Source organism: Pongo abelii, chromosome 23, assembly GCF_028885655.2.
Source record: "Pongo abelii isolate AG06213 chromosome 23, NHGRI_mPonAbe1-v2.0_pri, whole genome shotgun sequence".
Classification (NCBI taxonomy): Eukaryota; Metazoa; Chordata; class Mammalia; order Primates; family Hominidae; genus Pongo; species Pongo abelii.
In genome coordinates, this window is record NC_085929.1 from 46410038 (window position 1) to 46430934 (window position 20897).

The following is a 20897-nucleotide window of genomic DNA, read 5'->3' on the forward strand; positions in this document are numbered from 1 at the left end:
GCTCAGCAGAGGCGGTCACTGGCTTTCTGAGGTGGAATGCACAGTTGAGAATTCAGGACTAGAATTGCTTCTCCCAGAGAAGCAATAAGGAAAAATTCTCCTTATTTTTCCTCCCCTCTTCTTCTCTTTTTTTCATGCTCACTTCTGTGAAAGCTGAAAAGAGAAGAAAAAGCAGATGCCATGTTGATCATGTTTTAATTCTGCCCTCTGGCCATGCTATCCCCACTTACCTTCTCTGTAGTGGAAAGTGATGGTGAGGCACAGTGCCCTGACTGGACCTCCCACCCTCTCGGCCCACCAGCATGTGCAAGTCGGTCCGGCATTGGGTTTATTTCATTGTTGATTTGTGGAGCTTTTTGGGAATACCTGTGATGTGAATCAGCCCTGGGATTGAAAGACCCTGAAAAAATAGTCCCTTGCAGTGGGCTAGCGATGGGAGGAATTGCTCACATTTAAACAGCTGAAAAGGAGACATGTTTAAGTCACATCTGGTTGCATTCCTGTTGTCTGAATGGAGAGCAGGGTCTTTTTAAGCATCTGCCCAGATTTCAAAATGCAGGCTGTATCTTTTCTTCCTCAAACAAATGGTCAGGATCGGATATGAATGGCCTAATTGCATCGGGAGAGGTAAACAAAACTGATCTCATGGCTGGATTTCAGCCCTGGTCCATCCAGGCCCAATCGATCTAAGGCATGACTTTTTTTTTCCTCTCACCCATGACTACTTGATAATGGCCATTTCCGGGGCCAAGTTCATTTCGGCTCTTTTCCACCATCCCCCGTGTGCTGCCCTGTCTCACCATTTGAGGGCTGAGGCCCCTTCCCAATGGCTACAACAGGGTAAGGGGACCCTGTCCTTCTGTCTCCTTCATCCTATAGTTTGTCTTCACAGCTGCAAATTGCTCTCAGGCCTGCCTTCCTGGATTTGACAAAAACTATTTTCTTACTGGTACTACGGATACCACAAATGGAGATGTAAGTAGGAAGGTGCAGGTCCACAAATAAATAGGGAGCCCAGATGGGAGAAATGTCATTAGAGAGATCACTGTCCCTAAAGGCATCTGACCACCCATGTTCCTGCCTCTTCCTGCTACCATTTTCCTCCTTCGGCTGCTCAGAAATTGTCGAGGCCAAACTCCTTTCACCCAGATTCCAGAAATACACTTATTTCCTTTGCTTTCCAAATCTTAATGGATGAAACACCTCTCTTTTTTTTTTTTTTTTTTTTTTTGTCTTCTCTCTCTTGCCAGAAATATTGTTTTCTGAGAACCAGAGCTCATTTATCTCCAAGGGAGAAAGAAATTCATTCCATGTTTACCCATTAACAAATTACCACTTACATGAAAATGCTGGGACTTCTCTCATTCTTTGCTAATAAATGGGTTATTCACCTTGGTTGAACCTTGGCGGAGGCAGATGGATAGCCACTGTTCCCTTCAAGTTGGCTTAATATTCTCTCGTTGGCTTTTGTTTCCTTGAAGCACAGAGACTTCTCAGAACTTTCTTTGCTTGATTCTGCTTTTAAGGAACGTGCCCAACTTCTTTGAGTCTGTTTATTTAGTAAGCTGAATTGATGAAATCCCTGGCATTTATGGAGGAGCCTACTGTGTTGGGTGCTATGGGTTCCTCCCCACTTGAAAGTTGAATTGGAGTCACCCATCTGAATACTAACTCCCTCCTAATCCATTGGTTTTCCTGCTGTGTAGACAGGGGTATGAAGTAGCCATTTACCAAGAGATAGTGCGATGTCATAAACCGAGCTTGAGTTCTAAAGTTAGCAAGACCTGATTTGTACAGTAGTGCAGGCTTGGGCACGTTGCTGCTCTCTTTTGAGTCACACATTCCTTATTATAGATGCTGATGGGAACAACAGAGCTGTCTGTTCATCTTTGCTCTTCTCCATAATGAGATAAAGCCAAACAGACAGTGAAGAGCCTGGTCTAACCACATAACATTGGTCATAAGAAGGTAATTTTTACCTGAGCATTTAGGTGGCATTTGGTGTGGTATTAGATGCATGTCATTTAGTTACAGAGATAAAACCTCCTGAACACACATAAAGCTCTTGGCCTGGTTGAACATTACATCTCACGGATTTTTATGCTTTTTACTAAGGATACTTCCTGCTAGGAAGTTGTAAAAGAGAAGATAGAAGTCTATTTAATGGTATTGTAGCAATATCAGTTTCCTGGCTTTGATACTGTACTATGGTGATGTAAGATGTCCCCATTAGGGGAAGTGGGGTGAAGAGTATAGGGGACCTCTGTACTATTTTTGCAGTTTCCTGAGAGACAGAGGGAAAGTGAGAAAGAGAGAGAGAGAGAGGAGGGAATGAGTGGAGTGACATGAAAAAGGAGTGTTCGTCTTGGCTTTTGTCCCTGGCTGGACAAATATTTACATTTTGTTTGCCTCTTTGTATAGATTTTGTGAATAGTCATGATTAAAAGCTAGCATTCCCTTTTCTATGGAAGAGAAGAAAGACAATAGAATGAGCTGAGAACCCCTGCCAACATTATATTAGAAAGCCACCTACTTCCTGCCTCTCCTTACCCTCCTTACCTGTACAAACTTACCTTCTGCATCCTTGTCCTCCTTCTTTCCCATTCAAAGGGGAGATGCGTCTCCTGCTGAACAAATGAACTCCTCCACCTGACCAAGGTGTCCCATCCCTCCCTGCTGTCTCCAAAGGCTCAGTCCTGCTACATAATCTCTCTAGGTGAATTCCTTCTTACTCAGGGTTTTTACAATCATCTATATTGGAATAGCACCCAAATTTATAGCTCTTGCCAGACTTTTTTATTGAGTTCTACACCTGCACAGCCAACCCTTGACTGGGAGTCACTACATAGATCATTCACAAGCATTTCAAACTCCCTTTTAATTATCTCCTCTTTCTGTATTCTCTTATCTCTGAAAGTGCTACCAACATCTACCCTAATGCCCCCAGCAGGAACCCAAGAGTCATTCTAGACCTATGCGGTCCCAAGTACTTCAGTGTGGCTTGTCCAAATTGAAATGTGCTGTAAGTGTAAAATACACACCAGATTTCAATGACTTACTTTGGAAAAAATAATGCAAAGTGTCTCAATAATATTTTATATTGATTTCAAATTGAAGTGATAATATTTTGGACATATTGGGTTAAATAAGTTATTAATTCTTTTACTTTTTAATGTGCTACCAAAATATTTAAAATGGCATGGTGGCTGACATTTGTGATTTGCATTCTATTTCTATTGGATAACACCATTCTAGACTCTTTTCTGTCTTTTAGCCCCCTTCCAACTGGTCATAATTCACAGTGATTCCCTTGAGTTAAGACAAGGGAGAATACTGGTTAAGTGCACAAGCTGAGTTTGAATCCTGGCTCCACCATTTTTTGATACATATGAACTTGGGCGATTATTTAACCCCTTTGAGCTTCCCTTTCCTCATCTGTCAGCTGGATACAATAGCAGTTCTTATTTTGAGATTCTTGCATGCTTTAAATGAGATAATGTGTAAAGCACTTACTATGGAGATAAAAACATGTGGAAAGACCCAGTGTCAAAAAAAAGAGCATGATCTGTCACTGTTGTAGTTCAGGCCCTCATCATTACTAGCCAAGACTACTGCGATGCTTTCTCCATCTTCAGTTGACCCTGCCCTCCATTCCTTCATACTGCCATCTGATTAAACATTCCTGAATGCAAACGTTATCAAACGTCCAATGACTTCCCGTTATCCTTGGTATGAAATCCAAAGTCCCTGGCATGCTTTCAATGTCCTCCATGATCTGCCCCCAGTCCAATCACTGATCTCATCTCCTGCCAGTCCATGATTGAACCAGTTGGGTCCCCAACTCCTATTTGCACACACCATTCTCTCTGTGTGTCATATATGAGTTCTCTACTCTGCCTAGCTACTTGTCTGCAAGACTCAGTTCAATTGTCACCTCATTTGGGAAGCTTCCACTAATCCCTCCTGCACCTGTCTCCATCCTAGGCTAGATTAGGGGCCTGCCCTTTGGGTTCCTGAACCACTTGAGGTGGGGTTCCTTTATCACGCTGATCTCACTGGTTTGGCTGACTTGTTTGTCTTTCCTACAAGACTGAACTGTCTGAGGTCTGAAGATGGGCTGTGTAGTCCACACTGGATCTTCATGCTCTACACAGGGCTTGACACAGACTGAGGCACAGGAAATGTGTGTTGAATGAATACACAAAGCATATGGGTACTCCTGAGAGAGAGAAGGTGGGCAAGACAGCCTTACGAAGTTAAGCAGCAGAAAATCTGAAAACGAACCTGAGGAGAAATCACCAATTCCTGGAAGTACAGAGAGAGGAAGGAGAGAGAAGAATCTGTGCAAGGAGTCAGTGGGACTTGAAATGAAAGGCTATTAAAGAGAGAATATCATTCAAACAACAGAACCACATTTGGTACTGTTGGTGGTTTGTAACTTCCTCTGAAATGGTTCCAGGAAGAGACAAGGTTCTAGGATGGTGCAAATCATATAAAGAAAGGATGGGGTATTATAAGCCAATTCAAGGGTTATTTGTCATCAGGACTAGATACATGGGTGGTACAAGTAAATGTCAACCTGGTGACTACACGATGGGACTAGTAATAATTTACTGGGGCTGGTGCCCAGGAATTTTTTTGCTGTGGTGCAGATGCCAAGCATGGAAAAATTTGACAAGTTATAGGCATGAGAAAGTAGATGGCGAATTTGAGAGTAACAATGTAAAATGCCAGAGTAATCACAAGAGAAATGTCTGAGTATGTAAGAGAGTTTAGAAGATTTCTGCTTTACCACAAATACGGACTTCAAGAAAAATTCCTTTGTAAGAACAGAAATTCCAATATATAAAACTTATTTATCAAAACACACAGTATTCCATAATATATAATGGTAAAAGCATGCCTTTTGACCCACACAATATTAAAAGCAGCAAATAACACAAGAAAGGTAGAGAAAACAGAAGGTACAACATTTTGTGGCTCACAGGATATATGAGTGAGATTATATACTTCTATTCCAAACCACAACCTTCACTAGAACGTCTAGAGGCTTCATTCTAGAACCTTCATACTGCTTACCCCAAAGGCTAGCCCACTCCCCAGTTTTCATGTAAGAAATCTTGTGGGACAGGCATTGCATGAGGTGAGGGGCAGCAGGGAAATTCGAGATGAAAGGGTGAAAAGATCAAACGAGTCCTTGTTATTCCTCTTAACAATGCTTCAGTCCACCACTTTGAGGTTTCTGTGGCGAAAGTAAAGATTTGGGATATACATATACTAAAACAACTATTGGTTGCTTATCTGAAAATTAACTTTAGCTGGGCATTCTGTATTTTATCTGACAACCCTACTTGGTGAGGCATACGTTTTCTTATTCATACTTCCTCCGAGCCACAACACGTCTTAATAGTTGTTAGCTATTAAGGACTATGCATAAAAGTGACAATAGCTGGCTGGGCACAGTGGCTCATGCCTTTAATCCCAGCACTTTGGGAGGCTGAGGCAGGAGGATCACTTGAGGCCAGGAGTTCAAGACCAGCCTGAGCAACATAGGGAGACCCCTGTCTCTACAAAAAAAAAAAAAAGCTGGATGTGGTGGCATGCACCTGTAGTCCCAGCTATTTGGGAGGGTGAGACAGGAGAATCACTTGAACCTGGGAGTTGGAGGCTGCAGTGAGCCATGATTGCCTCACTGCACTCCAGCCTGGGCCACAGAATGATACCTGTCTCAAAAAAAAAAAAAAAAAAAAAAAGTAACAATAGCTAACGACTATTGAGTTATTGAGTGCCTACTATGTGCCAGGCACCATACTAAGTGGATTAGATGGATATTCCACATATTCTTCCCAAGAACATTATGAGGCAGGCACTATTATCATCCCTGTTTTTAAAATGAGGAAACTGAGGCTCAGAGATGTTAAACAACTTGCTAAGGGTCACCCAGAAAACTAGTAGTAGAGAAGGGTGTAAATGCTGGCAGCCTGACTCCAAGGCTCATGTGCTTGCCTACCTTACCCAGATGGCGGCAGCACTGAGCAAGGGGGTAGATAACGTCAAGTCCCCTGGAAGAATAAGAGAAAGTGAGACCATGGGGTATGAGCGGGGCAGGCCCTGAGTAACGCTTTAAAGGAGCAGTTGAAATTAGACCCGGTGCCTTTGTTTAAGTAAGAAAAATGTGCTAGTTCTAGACAGATGCAGCCCCATACCAGGACTCACAGCTTGATGAGAAAGGCACTGGATGTATTTCAGCCCCTACTGCAACCTCAGGCTGAGGCCTTTGTGCAGTGAGCAACCTGCACAACCATACATAGCAATGTGAGTTTGATGGGAGAAGGAAGACCAGTGCAGAGACAAGGATGTCGATGGGTTGCTTAGAGAACAAAGGGAAGCTATTTACTAAAGCATGTTTGCATGGTGCAGGTGATTTTCTAAAGTGAATTTTGACAGACGGGATGGGGAAAGATTGTTGAAGGCCTGAAATGACAAGAGAGACTTGAGTGGATCTGGGAGGTCATGTGACAAACATGACATTAACAAATTCTAAATGGAAAAAAATGACCCTCAGAAAGTTGTGTGTCAAGGCCGGGTATGGTGGCTCACGTCTGTAATTCCAGCACTTTGGGAGGCCGAGGCAGGTGGATCATTAGGGGTCAGGAATTCAAGACGAGGCTGGCCAACATGGTGAAACTCCATCTCTAGTAAAAATACAAAAATTAGCCAGGCGTGGTGGTGGGCATCTGTAATCCCAGCTCCTCGGGAGGCTGAGGCAGGAGAATCTCTTGAGCCTGGGAGGCGAAGGTTGCAGTGAGCTGAGATTGCGCCACTGCACTCCAGCCTGAGCAACAGAGCGAGACTCCATCTCGAAAAAAAAAAAAAAGGAAAGAAAGAAAGTTGTGTGTCAAAAGCTTCAACACACAGGGGCCTTTGCTCCGTCAAGCAAGAAGAATAGGGTGGAGGAGGAACAGGAACACAGTAGCTAAGGTGACAGCTGCCTCACAAAAGGAAAGTCTATGGCTTGCAAAAGAGGTCGAGGAAAGCGGAAAAGCAAATGCCGAAGAGGGACAGTAAGTGAAAAGACGAGTTTCTTCCACTCGGCATCTCCCCAAATATGGCCCCGAAGGAAGAGTTGACCCTGTTACGGTTTCTTTCTTTTTCCTGTGGGGTTATTAGAGTGACATATAAGGAAAGGGCCACAGGCACGGCACAGCTTGATTTCAGCCAGGCTTTGCATGACACCCTAGAGAGCAGAATGAGGACAGATAGGCTGAAGGATAACTACTTAATTGGGTAGGTTTCAAGTTGATACTCAGAGTGTTGATTAAAGGGTGGTCAATGACAACCTGGAGGAGGTCTTTAGGTAAAGAAAGTGAGTTCAAAGATAACCAACTTGCATGAATGAAGGAGCCAGGATTTGAACCCAGCCCTACCTGACTCAAAAGTCCATGTTCCATTTATTATAAAACAGAAACCAAAAAGGCATGAAGTTCACTTATAAAGAAGAGTTGAAAGATATAACCAGAGGGTTAGGAGTACAAATCCATGCCCAAATGAATTGTGATAGGCTGAGAAATTGGCCAAAGGGGGAGAACAAAAACAAGATGAAAGTCAGAAAGGTTAAATGTGAAGCCGTGCATTTTGGTTTCAAGAAACCCGTTGCAGAGGTGGAGAGGTCCAGCTTGACCGTCTTCATGTTGGGAAGCACCCGGGCTTTTGTTGTAGTTGTTGTTGCTTAATTCCCAAACAGCGGCGGGGTGTGGGGGCACACCATTGTAGCCCCAGCTACTTGGGAAGCTGAGGCAGGAGGATGCCTAAAGCCCCGGAGGTCAAGGCTACAGTGACCCGTGATCACTCCACTGCACTCCAGCCTGGGCAACAGAACAAGACCCTATCTCAAAAACACAAAACAAAACAAAAAACCAGCCAACAGTGTAACACAGTTACAAAATCTTCGTGTACAAATGAAGTGATTAAATCATCCTATTCTACTCAGCCCAGCTCAGACCATATCTTGAATACTGGGTTCAAGTCTGGATAATGTATTTTGTATTTTGAGAAAAACATTGAATAACTGAGAGGAGACCTGAGGAAAATGACCAGGAGATCAAGGAGTTGGAAGCTTGTTACATGAAGGGTGGTCAAGGACCCTGGGGTTATTTCAGTTTAGAAATGGGAATTTGGGATTTGTGATTCTCATTTTCTGTTTCTTTTGGTCATTCATTCTTTCTTTTTCTTTCTTGTTGTGGTTCTTAGCACAGAATTCAGGCTGAAAGAGCTTTTGGTTCAACATAATTCAGTCACACACAGGGGCCTGTTGGTGGGTGGGAGGCTAGGGGAGGAATAGCATTAGGAGAAATACCTAATGTAGATGACGGGTTGATGGGTGCAGCAAACCACCATGGCACGTGTATACCTATGTAACAAACCTGCACGTTCTGTACATGTGTCGCAGAACTTACAGTATATAATAAAAAAATAAAAATAAAAATAAATTTAAAAAAAACCAATTCACCAAGCTGTCAGCTCACTCTTTCCAATCCCAGCCATCCCCGATGCCCATTCTCTATCATCTCAATGAATTAGGGAAAGACTGACTTTCTGGGCCACTTCCAACTTTGAGAATCTAGGACAGGGGCACTATTTAATCAAAACTGGCAAGTAAAAAGAAAGAGAACTATTTTAAACAAGACAAATACAAGAGGTGTTGAACCAAACTCAAATTAGAAAGAACTAAATTTCCCAAAAATAAGAATATTATAATTCATTTGATGAAAGGAATTTACCATATTATCCCTTTTACTGGCATTTTTTTAGTACCTTTGCTTGTAAAAATATCAGGCCCTCCCGCTTTTCTGGGATAGACTTATCGAATGAAGCAAGGGGAGCTTCTCTGTGGATAGATGATCACTTTTGCAAGCTTTGAGATCAGTGAGCTAAAAAAATGACCAGCATTCCAACAACAAATGAGGGCTTGGGAGCATAAGTAAAAGTGTCAGCAAGATTAAAGTAATTGTGGTCATGCCGTCCTCTGCTGACACTTTTGTGCTTTGCCCAGATGAGAATTAAGGTAGCCCAGGGCACAGGCAGTGAGGAAAAGGAGAGGGGGTGCTGAGCATATTTGCAGCATTTGTGAACAATGTCACAGCCCTGGCGAAAACAGAGCAAGAAGATGGAGGCTTTCAAATCCGTGATAAATAAGTCGTGCTTTCAGAGCCCAAATCAATAAAAACAAACATTAAGTGAACAGAAGGGAAGAGGGAAAAAAAGAGAACATGAGGGCACCATAAAATCCTGGTGATATATTCCAGGGGAAATCATGATGTGAATAGAAAATGAGAAGTAAAAGAAAATGAAGCCTGGAGATTTGTAAAATGTCTGTCTGTCTGTCTGTCTCTCTTGACTGTCATTCTCATCTACCTCCGCCACCCCCACCCCACCCTCCACCCTTCTGATGGGGTTCATTAAATGATTTTTGATTCGGGGGCGGGGAGCGGTATTTTTAATCCTTCACTTATGTTTGGGTTTTGCCAGCAGGATTCGAGGTGTTTCTGTAGACAATTGTTACTGCTTTAGGAAACAATAAGAATAAAATGAGGAAACATCAAGTGATACATCAGTCTAGCAGCAGAGTGAGGCTCGAAGTAGCATTTCCAGTGGTCTCTTTGTGCCTTATTTTTGTTGTTTTGGATTGATGTTTTCATGGTGTCATTTTAATAAGAAAAGTGTCAGAGAATTAAAAGTGGAAGTATGCGAGATACATTTTCTCTAACTGGATTCATGGTAAGTTATTAATGTTTCAAGGAAAAAGAAAAGAACTTGGAAAAAGCAGAATATATTGTGGGGAAAGTTGATGAAGGGAAACGTAAGAGAACTGTGACAAATGAGACACAGACAGAAGGAGAGAGAAAGAAAGAGGAAGAGAGAGAGACGGGGGTGGGGGGGGACCAGCAGAAGAAAAGGAAAAGAGCGACAGTTTATAAGTCTGTTAGCTGAGATTGTTTCCATTTCTGCAATTGCCTTAAAGCACATGATTGCTTGGTCTGAGGTCTGCCAGGTTGATTGCAGTCTTTACCTCTTTGACCAAGAAGTAATGGGCTTGAATTTCTTGGGTATGTGAAAATTGCTCTTGTCAATTTTTTGGCTAAAGGACAGCCACCCAGGAAGGTTCAGAGGGCCTAAGCTAGTGAGCAGTCATCCTGACCAAGTAGGAGGGATTTGGTTATGTTGCTCGTAGCAGGAGAGGCAGAGTGGCAAAGTGAAGAGAACACACAGCCTTAGGTGCCAACAGACATGTACTCGAATCTCTTGCCTCCGTTTCCCACCTATAAAATGCGAAGGATGATAATAATAACAATAATAAATGTTGCAAAGGGTGACCATTGGTAAAGTTCTTGGCACCTGATAGACGTATCAATCCATGGTAACTTATTCTTAGCTGGTTCACGTTTCTAGGCATTGGCAAAGTCTGGGTGGTGTGTGTCCCCTCAAAGGTAGCATCACAGTGACTGAGCTCTGTGTGGATGGCAAAGTGTGGAAGCCTGCTCAGTTTTCTGTTTCTCCATCCACCATTTCTCCCCACTTCCCCTTGGTTAGTGCTGTCTTCTCTCTTTCCTCACTGAATTGTCTTGATTAGTGTCGTACTTTCTGATAACACTGCAGCTAGGACTCCACAGGCAATAGGGAGAAGCTAGCGCCTGCCCAGGGACAGTGAGGAAAAATAGGTGCTTGATAGGCTGAAAAGTAGTATACGCTTGAAGTAGTATACGCTTGGTGGCCTTACACTTTGTAAAAACAGTTTTGAATTTGTCTCTACAAGAAAGGATGGTAGATAACCAGAATGCAAAAATGCTTTGAAGAAAGAGCCATTGAGCAGTGGAACCAAGTATTCTATGTTCTCTTCCCTGCAACACTGGGGACTAAGGATTATTATCTGCATTTCTGGTGAAGAAACTGAGGCACAGAGAAGATAAACTAAGGTTCTCTGGCTACGAAGTAAGCAGCATAGCCTAAAGTTTGAAGCCAGGTCTGTCTGATACCCAAGTCCCGTAGTAAACCTCGCACTGAGGTAGGCAAGCCTCGCCTTGCAGAGAGTGGCAAATTAGGGAAAAAAGAATCAAATGTGTTTGAGTTTAACAGAACATATACGTTATACTTAAAGAGAAAGATACTTTTCTTACAAAAAGTTTGAGGATAAATGAGACTTCATGTGATGTGTCTTGCACTAAAAAAAAAGTTAGATTATATAAGCCAGACTGGCGTTGATTAAAGAAGAGCAAGGTAATAAATACACATAAGAAGGAAGAAGTGGCTGGCTCTGCCTTGGGCATCACTCAAGTTACAGGCAGGGGAGGGGACAGGCCCTGCATGGGGACAGTCTCCTGACTTGTCTTCTTCCTTCTCTACTTCCCTCCCTTCACTACCCCTCCCTCCAAAACCCAAAAAACCTTAAGCAGGAAAAAAGGGAGCTAATTAAAAAAGAGAAAAACATCCTTGAGACCAATGAAATCTCCATAATCCACAGTGACAGACAGGGACCTGCAGAACAGCAATTTGATTAAATAAGGATATAAGGGATTTAGAAGGACTCTCCAGTTGTGTAAAGTGTGTCCATACGTCTGAAAAATACCGTATTTATTTGGCTCCCAAACCTGAAAACCTTCTGACGGGGGAGATTGTTACCATTTGGAAACTAGGAAGAAATCACAAGGCAAGGCCATGGGGTTCTGGCAGGTCTGGGGATCCCATGTTGGGTGGAAACCCCAAGAAGCCGGCCAAGGGTCTGCAGGAGAGGCCCTGGTAGAGAGAAGCATTAGAATGCAAGGGCAGGTAAAGCCACGCTCACAGAAGGTGACTGTGGGCTGAGCCTGAGGCCCTTCCCAGACGGGGAAGAGAGAACAGCATACCTCTCCTGCCCACGCCTCGGTATCTCACTCAAGAACTAGCTGCCCATTAGTCACCTGTCATCAGAGACAGCTCTGTTGGCGGCTTTCAGCAAAAGTGAAGCAGCCAGAGGATGAATCGTTATTCGGGGAACACACCTGCACACAGGACAGGAATGGATGGCAGTGGGGAGTGCCCTGGGGCTGCTGTTCAAACGCCATCCTCATGGTCTCCAAGACTCGCATCAGCAGCTCAGCCGCTGATGAATTATAATTCTCGGACAAGCTGCAGAGGCCCCTCTAGTTCCATGTGTTCACCCATGCCGCTCATACCAGGGGATTTATGCTTCCTGGGGCTGGGAGGGGAAAATAATGAGTCACCTGGGGACAAGAGAAAAACAAAAATGCCCTGTATGTGTAAAATCACCTAAAATGGAGGCTTTTAGAGGACACTAAAATCCCAGCCAACTAGCCAGAAATGGTTTTGCTGGGGGTATATTTTATGTGTCTTTGCTATCTTTGGATGCAGTAAAGCCAGAAATGTTTATATCTCTTGGAGGGACCACCTGTGCAAACAGGACAGGTCCTCTTGAGAAGATTATTTGTTTTCCTGGGATCTCGAACCTGAGAAGAAATGGTCCTGGCCTGGCATGGTGGCTTGTGCCTGTAATCCCAGCACTTTGGGAGGCCGAAGTGGGCAGATCACGAGGTCAGGAGATCAAGACCATCCTGGCCAACACAGTGAAACCCCGTCTCTACTAAAAATACAAAAAATTAGCCAGGCGTGGTGGCCAGCGCCTGTAGTCCCAGCTACTCGGGAGGCTGAGGCAGGAGAATAGCTTGAACCCGGGAGCTGGAGCTTGCAGTGAGTGGAGATCGCGCCACTGCACTCCAGCCTGGGGGACAGAGCGAGACTCGGTCTCAAAAAAAAAAAAAAAAAAAAAAAGAAGGTCCAATTAAGCAGAGGAACTGTTGGCTGTAAATCTTCTAAAGCAGAGGATCCTTTGGGAGGCCGAGGCAGGTGATCATCTGAGGTCAGGAGTTCAAGACCAGCCTGGCCAGCATGGCGAAACCCCATCTCTACTAAAAATATAAAAATTAGCGGACCGTGGTGGGCTGTACCTGTAATCTCAGCTACTCGGGAAGCTGAGGCATGAGAATTGCTTGAGCCTGGGAGGTGGAGGTTGCAGTGAGCTGAGATTGCACCACTGCCCTCTCAGCCTGGGTGACAGGGCGACTCCATCTCAAAGTAAATAAGTAAAGCAGAGGACCCTGATGGCCACCCCCAAGTTCATAGCTACCTGCACACTTTCTGTGGTGAAGCACTGGTGGGGGGCCCAGGAGGCCCTGCATGAGTTGGTTGTAGCTGCCATGATTCCAACTCCCACGCCACCCTCTGCACCTAGCCACAGAGCCTCATCTCCAGAGAAAACCAGAAGCAAGACCCTACCAAAAAAGAATGTGAGAGTCTATTTTAAAGGCTCCGGAAGATGAGTTAGAAGTGATTCAAGAGCAGGCACAGTAAAGGAATATGTAAGCCTTGGTAGACATTCAGTAAGAAGGATAACATTTCCAACATGACCAGCTGATTAAGAGGTATTCTCTAAGCAGGGTGTCTGCTGGTTTAGAATAAAGCAAAAATATTGTCATCTGAGAGCCCAAAATGGGGAAAGGCTACTCCTTGGTCTCTTGGTGAGGCCCAGCCTTTTTTTTTTTTTTTTTTTTTTTTTTCCCACTTTCCCACTTTATTTTCAGAATAGATTGGTTTGGGTCTCTAGAAGAATATTTAAGCAGTGGCTAAGGTAGTTGTCCGTTCTATGCTTACAAATTTTCAAGAAGGGCCATCTGTAACCTTTCTCAGTTTTCTGTTCCTGTGTCCAATGCCCAATAAGAGGTAATAAACTGAGGCAGAAAGGCCCCAAACACAGATGTAAGATGCAGAGCAAAGAAAAACACACAGTAGGGGTTTCAATACAGGATCATTAACCCAGAATCCAAGCAGGAGTGAGGGAAGTCCAGTCGGGAGGAATGGGAACCACCTCTCCAGGCTGCTCAGAAGGAATTTAAGCATCAGACAGTGTATAGGAGAAGATGACCAGAATTCTTTGGCATCTAAGCAATTCTGTATTTTAAAGGTTTGAGTCTTTGAAATGTTAAAGTTTATGTGCCTTAAAACTCATGAGAGACAATGAAGACAATCACCGAACCTGTCTAGTTAAAGGTTACCGGGACTCAAGATGCAAAGAAAAGTTACGAGACAGAATTGATGGTTTGGGGTGCACCGTTGCCCTCTATTGGATTTTAAATAAATCAGACCTCTTAGTGTAGGTGTGTTGCACTATCTCTGGCTGAGTTTGCTGAGAAGTCAGGGCACCTCTGAGTGGGAAGTTAATTGATCCTTTTAAATGGCTCCTTCTGTCTCCTGCTCCTTCCCTGAGGAAATCAACCAGAGTAATGCTGAGGGCAGGTCATTTGCATGTCTTCATTCATCCAACAAACATTTCCTAGCTGCCTGCTAAGCCTGGGCTAGGCATTGTAGAGAATCTAAGAAAAAATAACAACTGCCATTCGTTGGACACCTACTGTGTGTCAGAGTCTACGCATTAATACACAACAACCCCACGGAGTAACTCTGGTGACTCCCATCCCACGGATGTGGAAACAGGACACTCAGGAAGTGGCACATTTTGGATTCAAATCCAAGTTCGTTTACTACTAGGCCTATATTCTGTTCACTAAACTACAACCCTTCCCCTTAAGAAGTTTATAAACTATTAGGGGGAGATAGGATATAGATATCAATGTATATATCAGGGTTTGACAAACTGCAGCCAGTGGGCCAAATTCAGCCCATCATGTGTTTTTGACCTTGAGCTAATTTACATTTTTACATGGTTGAAAAAAATATCAAAAGAATAATAATACTTCCTGTCATGTAAAAATGCTACAAAATTCAAATCTCAGGGTCCACAAATAAAGTTTTATGGGAACCCTGCTATGCCCATTCATTTACCATCATCTAAGGCCACCTTCCTGGCTACAAAAACATGGCGAGTCATTGTGACAGAGACTAGATGGCCCACAAAGCCAAAAATATTTACTCTCTGGCTCTGTACAGAAAAGGTTTGACAATTCCACATCTATACTCCAAGGTGAAATGTTCTATATCAACAGGAGAGGTGTTTTTTTTTTTTTTTTTTTTGTCTGTTTGTTTTGTTAAGTGCTTGAGGAGTTCAGAGGAGGGGAAACAAATGTTTATTTGGCCCACAGTGTGCAGAGCTGGAGGGGATAGGCAGGTGTGCTCTGTTTTAAGACTCAAAGCATGAAAACCCTGACTTTAAAACAGATAAATTAAAAGGTAGTTATTTGCATAACAAATTTTCCTTTCATTTTATAAAGCGATTCACCACAGGGTTCCTTTATAGAGTGAGCCTCCATAATACGTGCTAATATGATTCCATTTACAAATACTCTATTCATTATAACTTTTCAAGAATATACCTATTGTGTACAGTGAGGCTTAACTATAATCATTTTTTCCTGGCAGTATAAGGTTTCCTACTTCTGAAAAGTGATTGAGCTGACCTTGTCAATTCGACTGGGGGAGGAAGCACTCTTCTCTGTTGTCTCCGAGAGGGGCTTTACCTGTCGAACAACAAGGCTGTGGATTCTGTCTCTGTATTATGTGATGTTGAGTAGCTGGTATAATTTTACATTTTCACTAAGCCCCTCTCAGTAGCTGCAGCCAAAGTCCTAAAGTGTAAACTAGTCTCACTATTCTCTTACTTCATTTCATATACAAGATATGCTAATAAAAATTATTTGTTGGCTGGACCACGGTGGCTCATGCCTGTAATCCCAGAACTCCAGGAAGCTGAGGCAGGCGGATCACTTGAGCCCAGGAGTTCGAGACCAGCCTGGGCAACATAGTGAGACCCCGATCTCTACCAAAAAAAAGAAAAAAAAAATTAGCTGGATGTGATGACACACATCTGTGGTCCCAGCTACTCGGGAGGCTGAAGTGGCAGAATCCTGTGAGCTAAAGAGTTCAAAGCAGCAGTGAGCTATGATCACACCACTGCACATCAGCCTGGTCAACAGAGGAAAACTTCGTCTCTGAATTAATGAACTAATTAATTAATTAATTTTGTTGCTTATGTCCTGATAAATATGTGACAAGCAATACTTGTAAAAAGCAATGTTTCCCTCTCTTTTTTAAAAATTTCAAGACATTATCTTATCTGAATTACAACATAAACTGGGGCAAGTATTCAAATTAGAGCTCTCCCCAGCAAAATACGAAGTGATAGCAATTTAGGACCTGTCTCCTTCTCTCACTGGGTCCTGAGCCTGAATCTTCACATAGCTTTGTGGTGTTATGCAATTGCTCTTTGTAAGAGATACATAAAATGGAAACCTTAGCTATTCATAGCCAACTTAGGAGGAGCTGAATTTGATCAAGAAGTTTCTTGCCGGGTGCCATTTTGATGGTAAATACGTGTTTCTGAACAAATCCACTTATAATCTGGGTTTCAAATGGAGGTTATTTTAAAGAGCTGTAGCATGGCTTTTGTTTTCATCCTCTGCGGTGGCTATATTTTAGAAGTAGACAAGGATTCCTGGTATATAGCCTGAATATTTTTTAAGGTTTTTTTGGTGGTAAAAGAAGCTCACATGGAAAGGTAAGGGCAGAAAAAGTCATGTTCAGGGCAGTCCTGTGTGGCATTACCCTCTGGTGAAGCAGATCCACACTGCATGTTGCTAATGACTATTGCGTGACAGCTCTTAAAGGCGTAAGCGAGAGAGGTGCAGAGGGCTGGTGAGAAGCAGAGCTGGCACTGAGGCCCTACAAATGGCATCATCATCAATCGGGTTGGCGGGGTGGGGGTTGGGGGCTGCTGCTGGAGGTGATTTGGCTGCCCCTGGAGGCTGCAGCTTCTCACACTGTATGGACAGGTAGCATTTCAGCCATTTCTAAAGCCCATCACTGGCAGGGAAAGCACATTTAATCCATCTGTGAGGTTCTCTAAAGAGGGGTCTCTCTTTTCTTTCTTTTTTTTTTTTTTTTTTTTTAACATGGAGTCTCACTCTATCTCTAGACTGGAGTGCAGTGGTGCAATCTCGGCTCACTGCAACCTCCACCTCCCAGGTTCAAGTGATTCTCCTGCCTCAGCCTCCTGAGTAGTTGGGACTACAGGCGCACACCACCATGCCCAGCTAATTTCTGTATTTTTAGTAGAGATGGGGTTTTCACTATGTTGGCCAGGATGGTCTCCATCTCTTGACCTCATGATCCGCCCGCCTCCTGGGATTACAGGCGTGAGCCACTGTGCCTGGCCGAGGGGTCTCTCTTTTCAGAAGTCAGAAGCGCTGAAATTGAAAACAGCAGCAAGAAGGCTTCATTGCATTCTTGAATTCAGGCTGTTGCACTCCGCCCCCCACAACTCTGTCTAAATTGTTGCTACCCAGTTTGTATCTCCATCATATTTTTTGTTGTTGTTTCTCCAATGCAGTATGTAGTGGTGGCAGGTACAGATCATAAAACAAATGGATAATCAGATTTCTTTTTCCCTGGTGGTAATTTTTAAACTTTTCAAAATTAATGCTAATGGATATAGAGGAATGGGATATACATTTCCATGCATTTTTGTGACCAAACAGAAAACCGACCCCTGAGGGTGACATATTTACTATTCTCTACTACTAGGGGTGCTTCAAGGGAAGAGTTTTTGAAGCCCTGTGGTTTAAACAAAAAGAGAACATACCCCACCCCACCCTGAACAAACAGCAGCTGGGCAGATTTCATCTCACAAATGGAAATGGGAGCAAATAAATTTTTTCAAAGCGATTTTATAAAGAGTGGGCCTGTTTAATTGGGTTTTTTGAGCCAGGATTAATATTACAAGCTGGGGAGCTCTGTGACATGGCTGTGTCTTTGGCTTTGCCATACTGCCTACCTCCTGGGGGAAGGCAGAGTAAAGTGCTGCTCTTCAGAAGCAATTTTACTTCTGCCTCGGCCTTCTCACTTCTCACTGAAGTGATTTACAGCCAGCCTGGACCCAGTGCCCAAGCCTGAGCTGAGTTACATGTAATGTTGGAAAGATCTTCCCCAAATCAAGGTCATATCTAGAGCTTGCCTTGGATATTTTTTCGTTTCTAATTTATGTAACTTTCTAATATGTTTAGCATTTGCCCTTCCCTTGTCTCCATCCTGCTTATTAAGGTGAATTTGCATAGAAATGGGACCTTGGTCTTCAGGACCATTCACCTGACACTTGATCCCACGAGGCGACCACTGTCTACTGTTGATACCATGAGGATGACCCACAGAAGTCATGTCTCTCTGCAAACTAGAGGCAAGGCCTTAATTAGAAGAAGCCTTGTGTGTTAAAATGATGGGGTGAATCAAATCAGCAAAGGCATTTAGCATTAACTTAGGAGGGCAGAATACTCCTTCCTGTTGAGTGGGTCATCCTAGGTCACAACAATTTTAATTTGCCTTCGATAGATGGATCTTGAAGAAAGTGTACAAAAAGTATATTTTTGATGGTATTGTTTGGAAGTACGTTTTGACTCAGAGTTAACTACGACATTTTACTTTGGCTCCTGGTCTATTTTTTGCTTAACATCTACCTTTGAATGGGAATGGTAAGAGTCATCTCTATAAATTACCTTTGAAAGATTGAGCAATTGTGGAGAATCAGAGAAATGAGCCCCTTGCTATCACCCCGTTGCAGTCGGCTTTAATCCTCTGATCTGGTGTTTCACCCTCTCACTGGCAGCCACCTTCCTTATTTACCCAAATCTTGTTAACTTGGGTAGGAATTCCCACTGAGAAGACAACTGTGGTCCCAGTTGACTGGTCGCTGAAAGTCTATTAGGTTGGAGAGTATTTATTTTCTACCCTAAAGGGTTTGAAACTTAGGGAAATTTTGATCAACAAGAAAATAACAGCTTTCAAGATTGTCCTGACAGTAAGCTGTCTTAGCCGAGAATCACAGGATTTGATAGTCATGGAGATTAGGTCTCAAATTTCAATGAGAAAAGTTCATAGGAGATGGAGTGAGGGAAGAAAACTTGTGCTGATTTTGGTCAGGCTACCTTTGCTGGCGAAAAATTCATTCCATAAAATTATTTTAAAACGTAAATACTATTTAGCTTTGTCTGGTGTAATACTTTGCATCTATAATTTTTTTTTTTTTTTTTTTTTTGAGACAGAGTCTTGCTCTGTCACCCAGGCTGGAGTACAGTGGCATGATCTTGGCTCACTGCAACCTCTGCCTCCCAGGTTCAAGCGATTATCCTGCCTCAGCCTCCCAAGTAGCTGGGATTACAGGCACGTGCCACGGCACCCAGCTAATTTTTGTATTTTTAGTAGAGACAGGGTTTTGCCATGTTGGCCAGGATGGTCTTGAACTCCTGACCTTAGGTGATCTTGCCCACCTCAACCTCCCAAAGTGCTGGGATTACAGGCATGAGCCACAGTGCCCGGCCTGCATCTATAATTTGATTTAACCTTACAACTTTATTAATTGAATATTATGATCACCATTTTATAGATGAGGAAATGGAGACTCCAAGGGTTTAATTACTTGCCCAAGAGTCTACAGCTATCTACCAACAAAACTGGGATTGGAGCCAGCTGTCTTGCCATTACATCCCCGCTGCCTCCTAAAGCACAACTCTAGTTCATACTAAATGTATTACATAGGCCGACTCATTTATCTTTACATGGGTCTCATGCATTACAAGAAGGGGGCCACTATTTTAACTCAATTCAAAAATGTTAAAATCAAAATTTCCAAAATGTACTTTGTTTATATCATAAAGTAAGTAATCTGACCAATTGAGCCGCCCAACTCGAAGACCAAAAAAATGCTTTCTACTCCCAAACCATGCAGAAGGAAGCTGAGTTCCCCACTGGCCAGTGCTGTCTAATTCTCTTAAATGATTCAGATGTAAAAGAGGAAATGGCATCTGTCTAATTAACACTGCCTGGTTAAATATAGCTGCCAAGGGACAGCCTTGGGACAGTGTTTACAGAATAGTCTTTCCAGCCCCTCGGGCCTCAAGTTGCAGATGATAGCAAGCCTTCCCTCCTTATCAGCTGCAAACAGAGATGCCCCCAAAAGTGGTGTCAGGCCAGGATGATGAAAGGAGAAGGGAAAGGCTGTGGCTGGCCTTCGTTTCCTGCTCCTGGCATCTGGGGATTCCGAGAATGATCCCAGGACCCAGATCCTATAGATTCCGGCAGCTCTTCCTGCAAACACAAGCCCTTGTTGTGTGCCTGAGCCTTGCTCTCCGGCCTGGAGACATCCATCTGCCCACTCTCCTAGGAACTGCTGATTACCAGGAAGCACCATCGGCTCTGCTGCCCTCCCCCTGGCAGAGAGGCACAATGACCATATTATTTCTCTTCCAGCTTCACGTTACAGCATGGAAGCTGTTGCCAAGTTTGATTTCGCTGCTTCAGGTGAGGATGAACTGAGCTTTCACACTGGAGATGTTTTGAAGGTAGGTGACGTGGGGCCCCAGGGGAGCAGTAGGGAGTTTCAGTTACTCAGTAACCTGACAGTCCCTGCCTTTGTCTCTTAAGAACTGCATGTGGTTCCTTTTAAAAAGAGAAGTTCACCTTGATTCCCTTTGTGCACCCTTATACCAGACACCAACCAGGCCAGGTGATGGAAATACAGTCGGCATAAGCCACTGTCCTTGTCCTGGGAGGTTTGTAGTCTGGAGAGGGGAACACATCCACCCAAAGGGCTGTTACAGATGTTCTTGGCTAAGTTCTCAGGGAACACAGGTGAGGGAACAAGTGATTCCACCTTGAAAGATGGGGGTTGTAGGAGTGTGTGCAATGTGAACGTCAGGAATGCACTGAAGGTGACTTGGGCTTTTAGCTAAAGCTCAGACATGTGCAAGCCGGTGCTGAATTGAGAGAGCAGCACCAGGCTCAGCAGAGCTGGAACTCAGGAGGAGAGGTTGTGGGTGGACTCAGCTTGGGAAAGGCAGCCACAGAGG

General features: G+C 43.6%; 1 protein-coding gene across 8 annotated transcripts in view; it reads left to right on the forward strand.

The window, feature by feature from the left end:
• GRAP2 (GRB2 related adaptor protein 2) overlaps positions 1 to 20897 on the forward strand; it is a 79397-nt gene that overhangs the window by 33131 nt on the left and 25369 nt on the right. For 7 of the 8 annotated variants that reach the window (XM_054543494.2, XM_063723094.1, XM_063723095.1 and 4 more), the window contains one exon: positions 20299 to 20390. The exons of the other annotated variant lie outside the window; for it this stretch is intronic. In XM_054543494.2, coding sequence (XP_054399469.1) covers positions 20313 to 20390 — 78 coding nt within the window. In that variant the 5' untranslated portion in view covers positions 20299 to 20312. The remainder of the gene's footprint in view (positions 1 to 20298; positions 20391 to 20897) is intronic. 8 annotated transcript variants of the gene reach the window in all.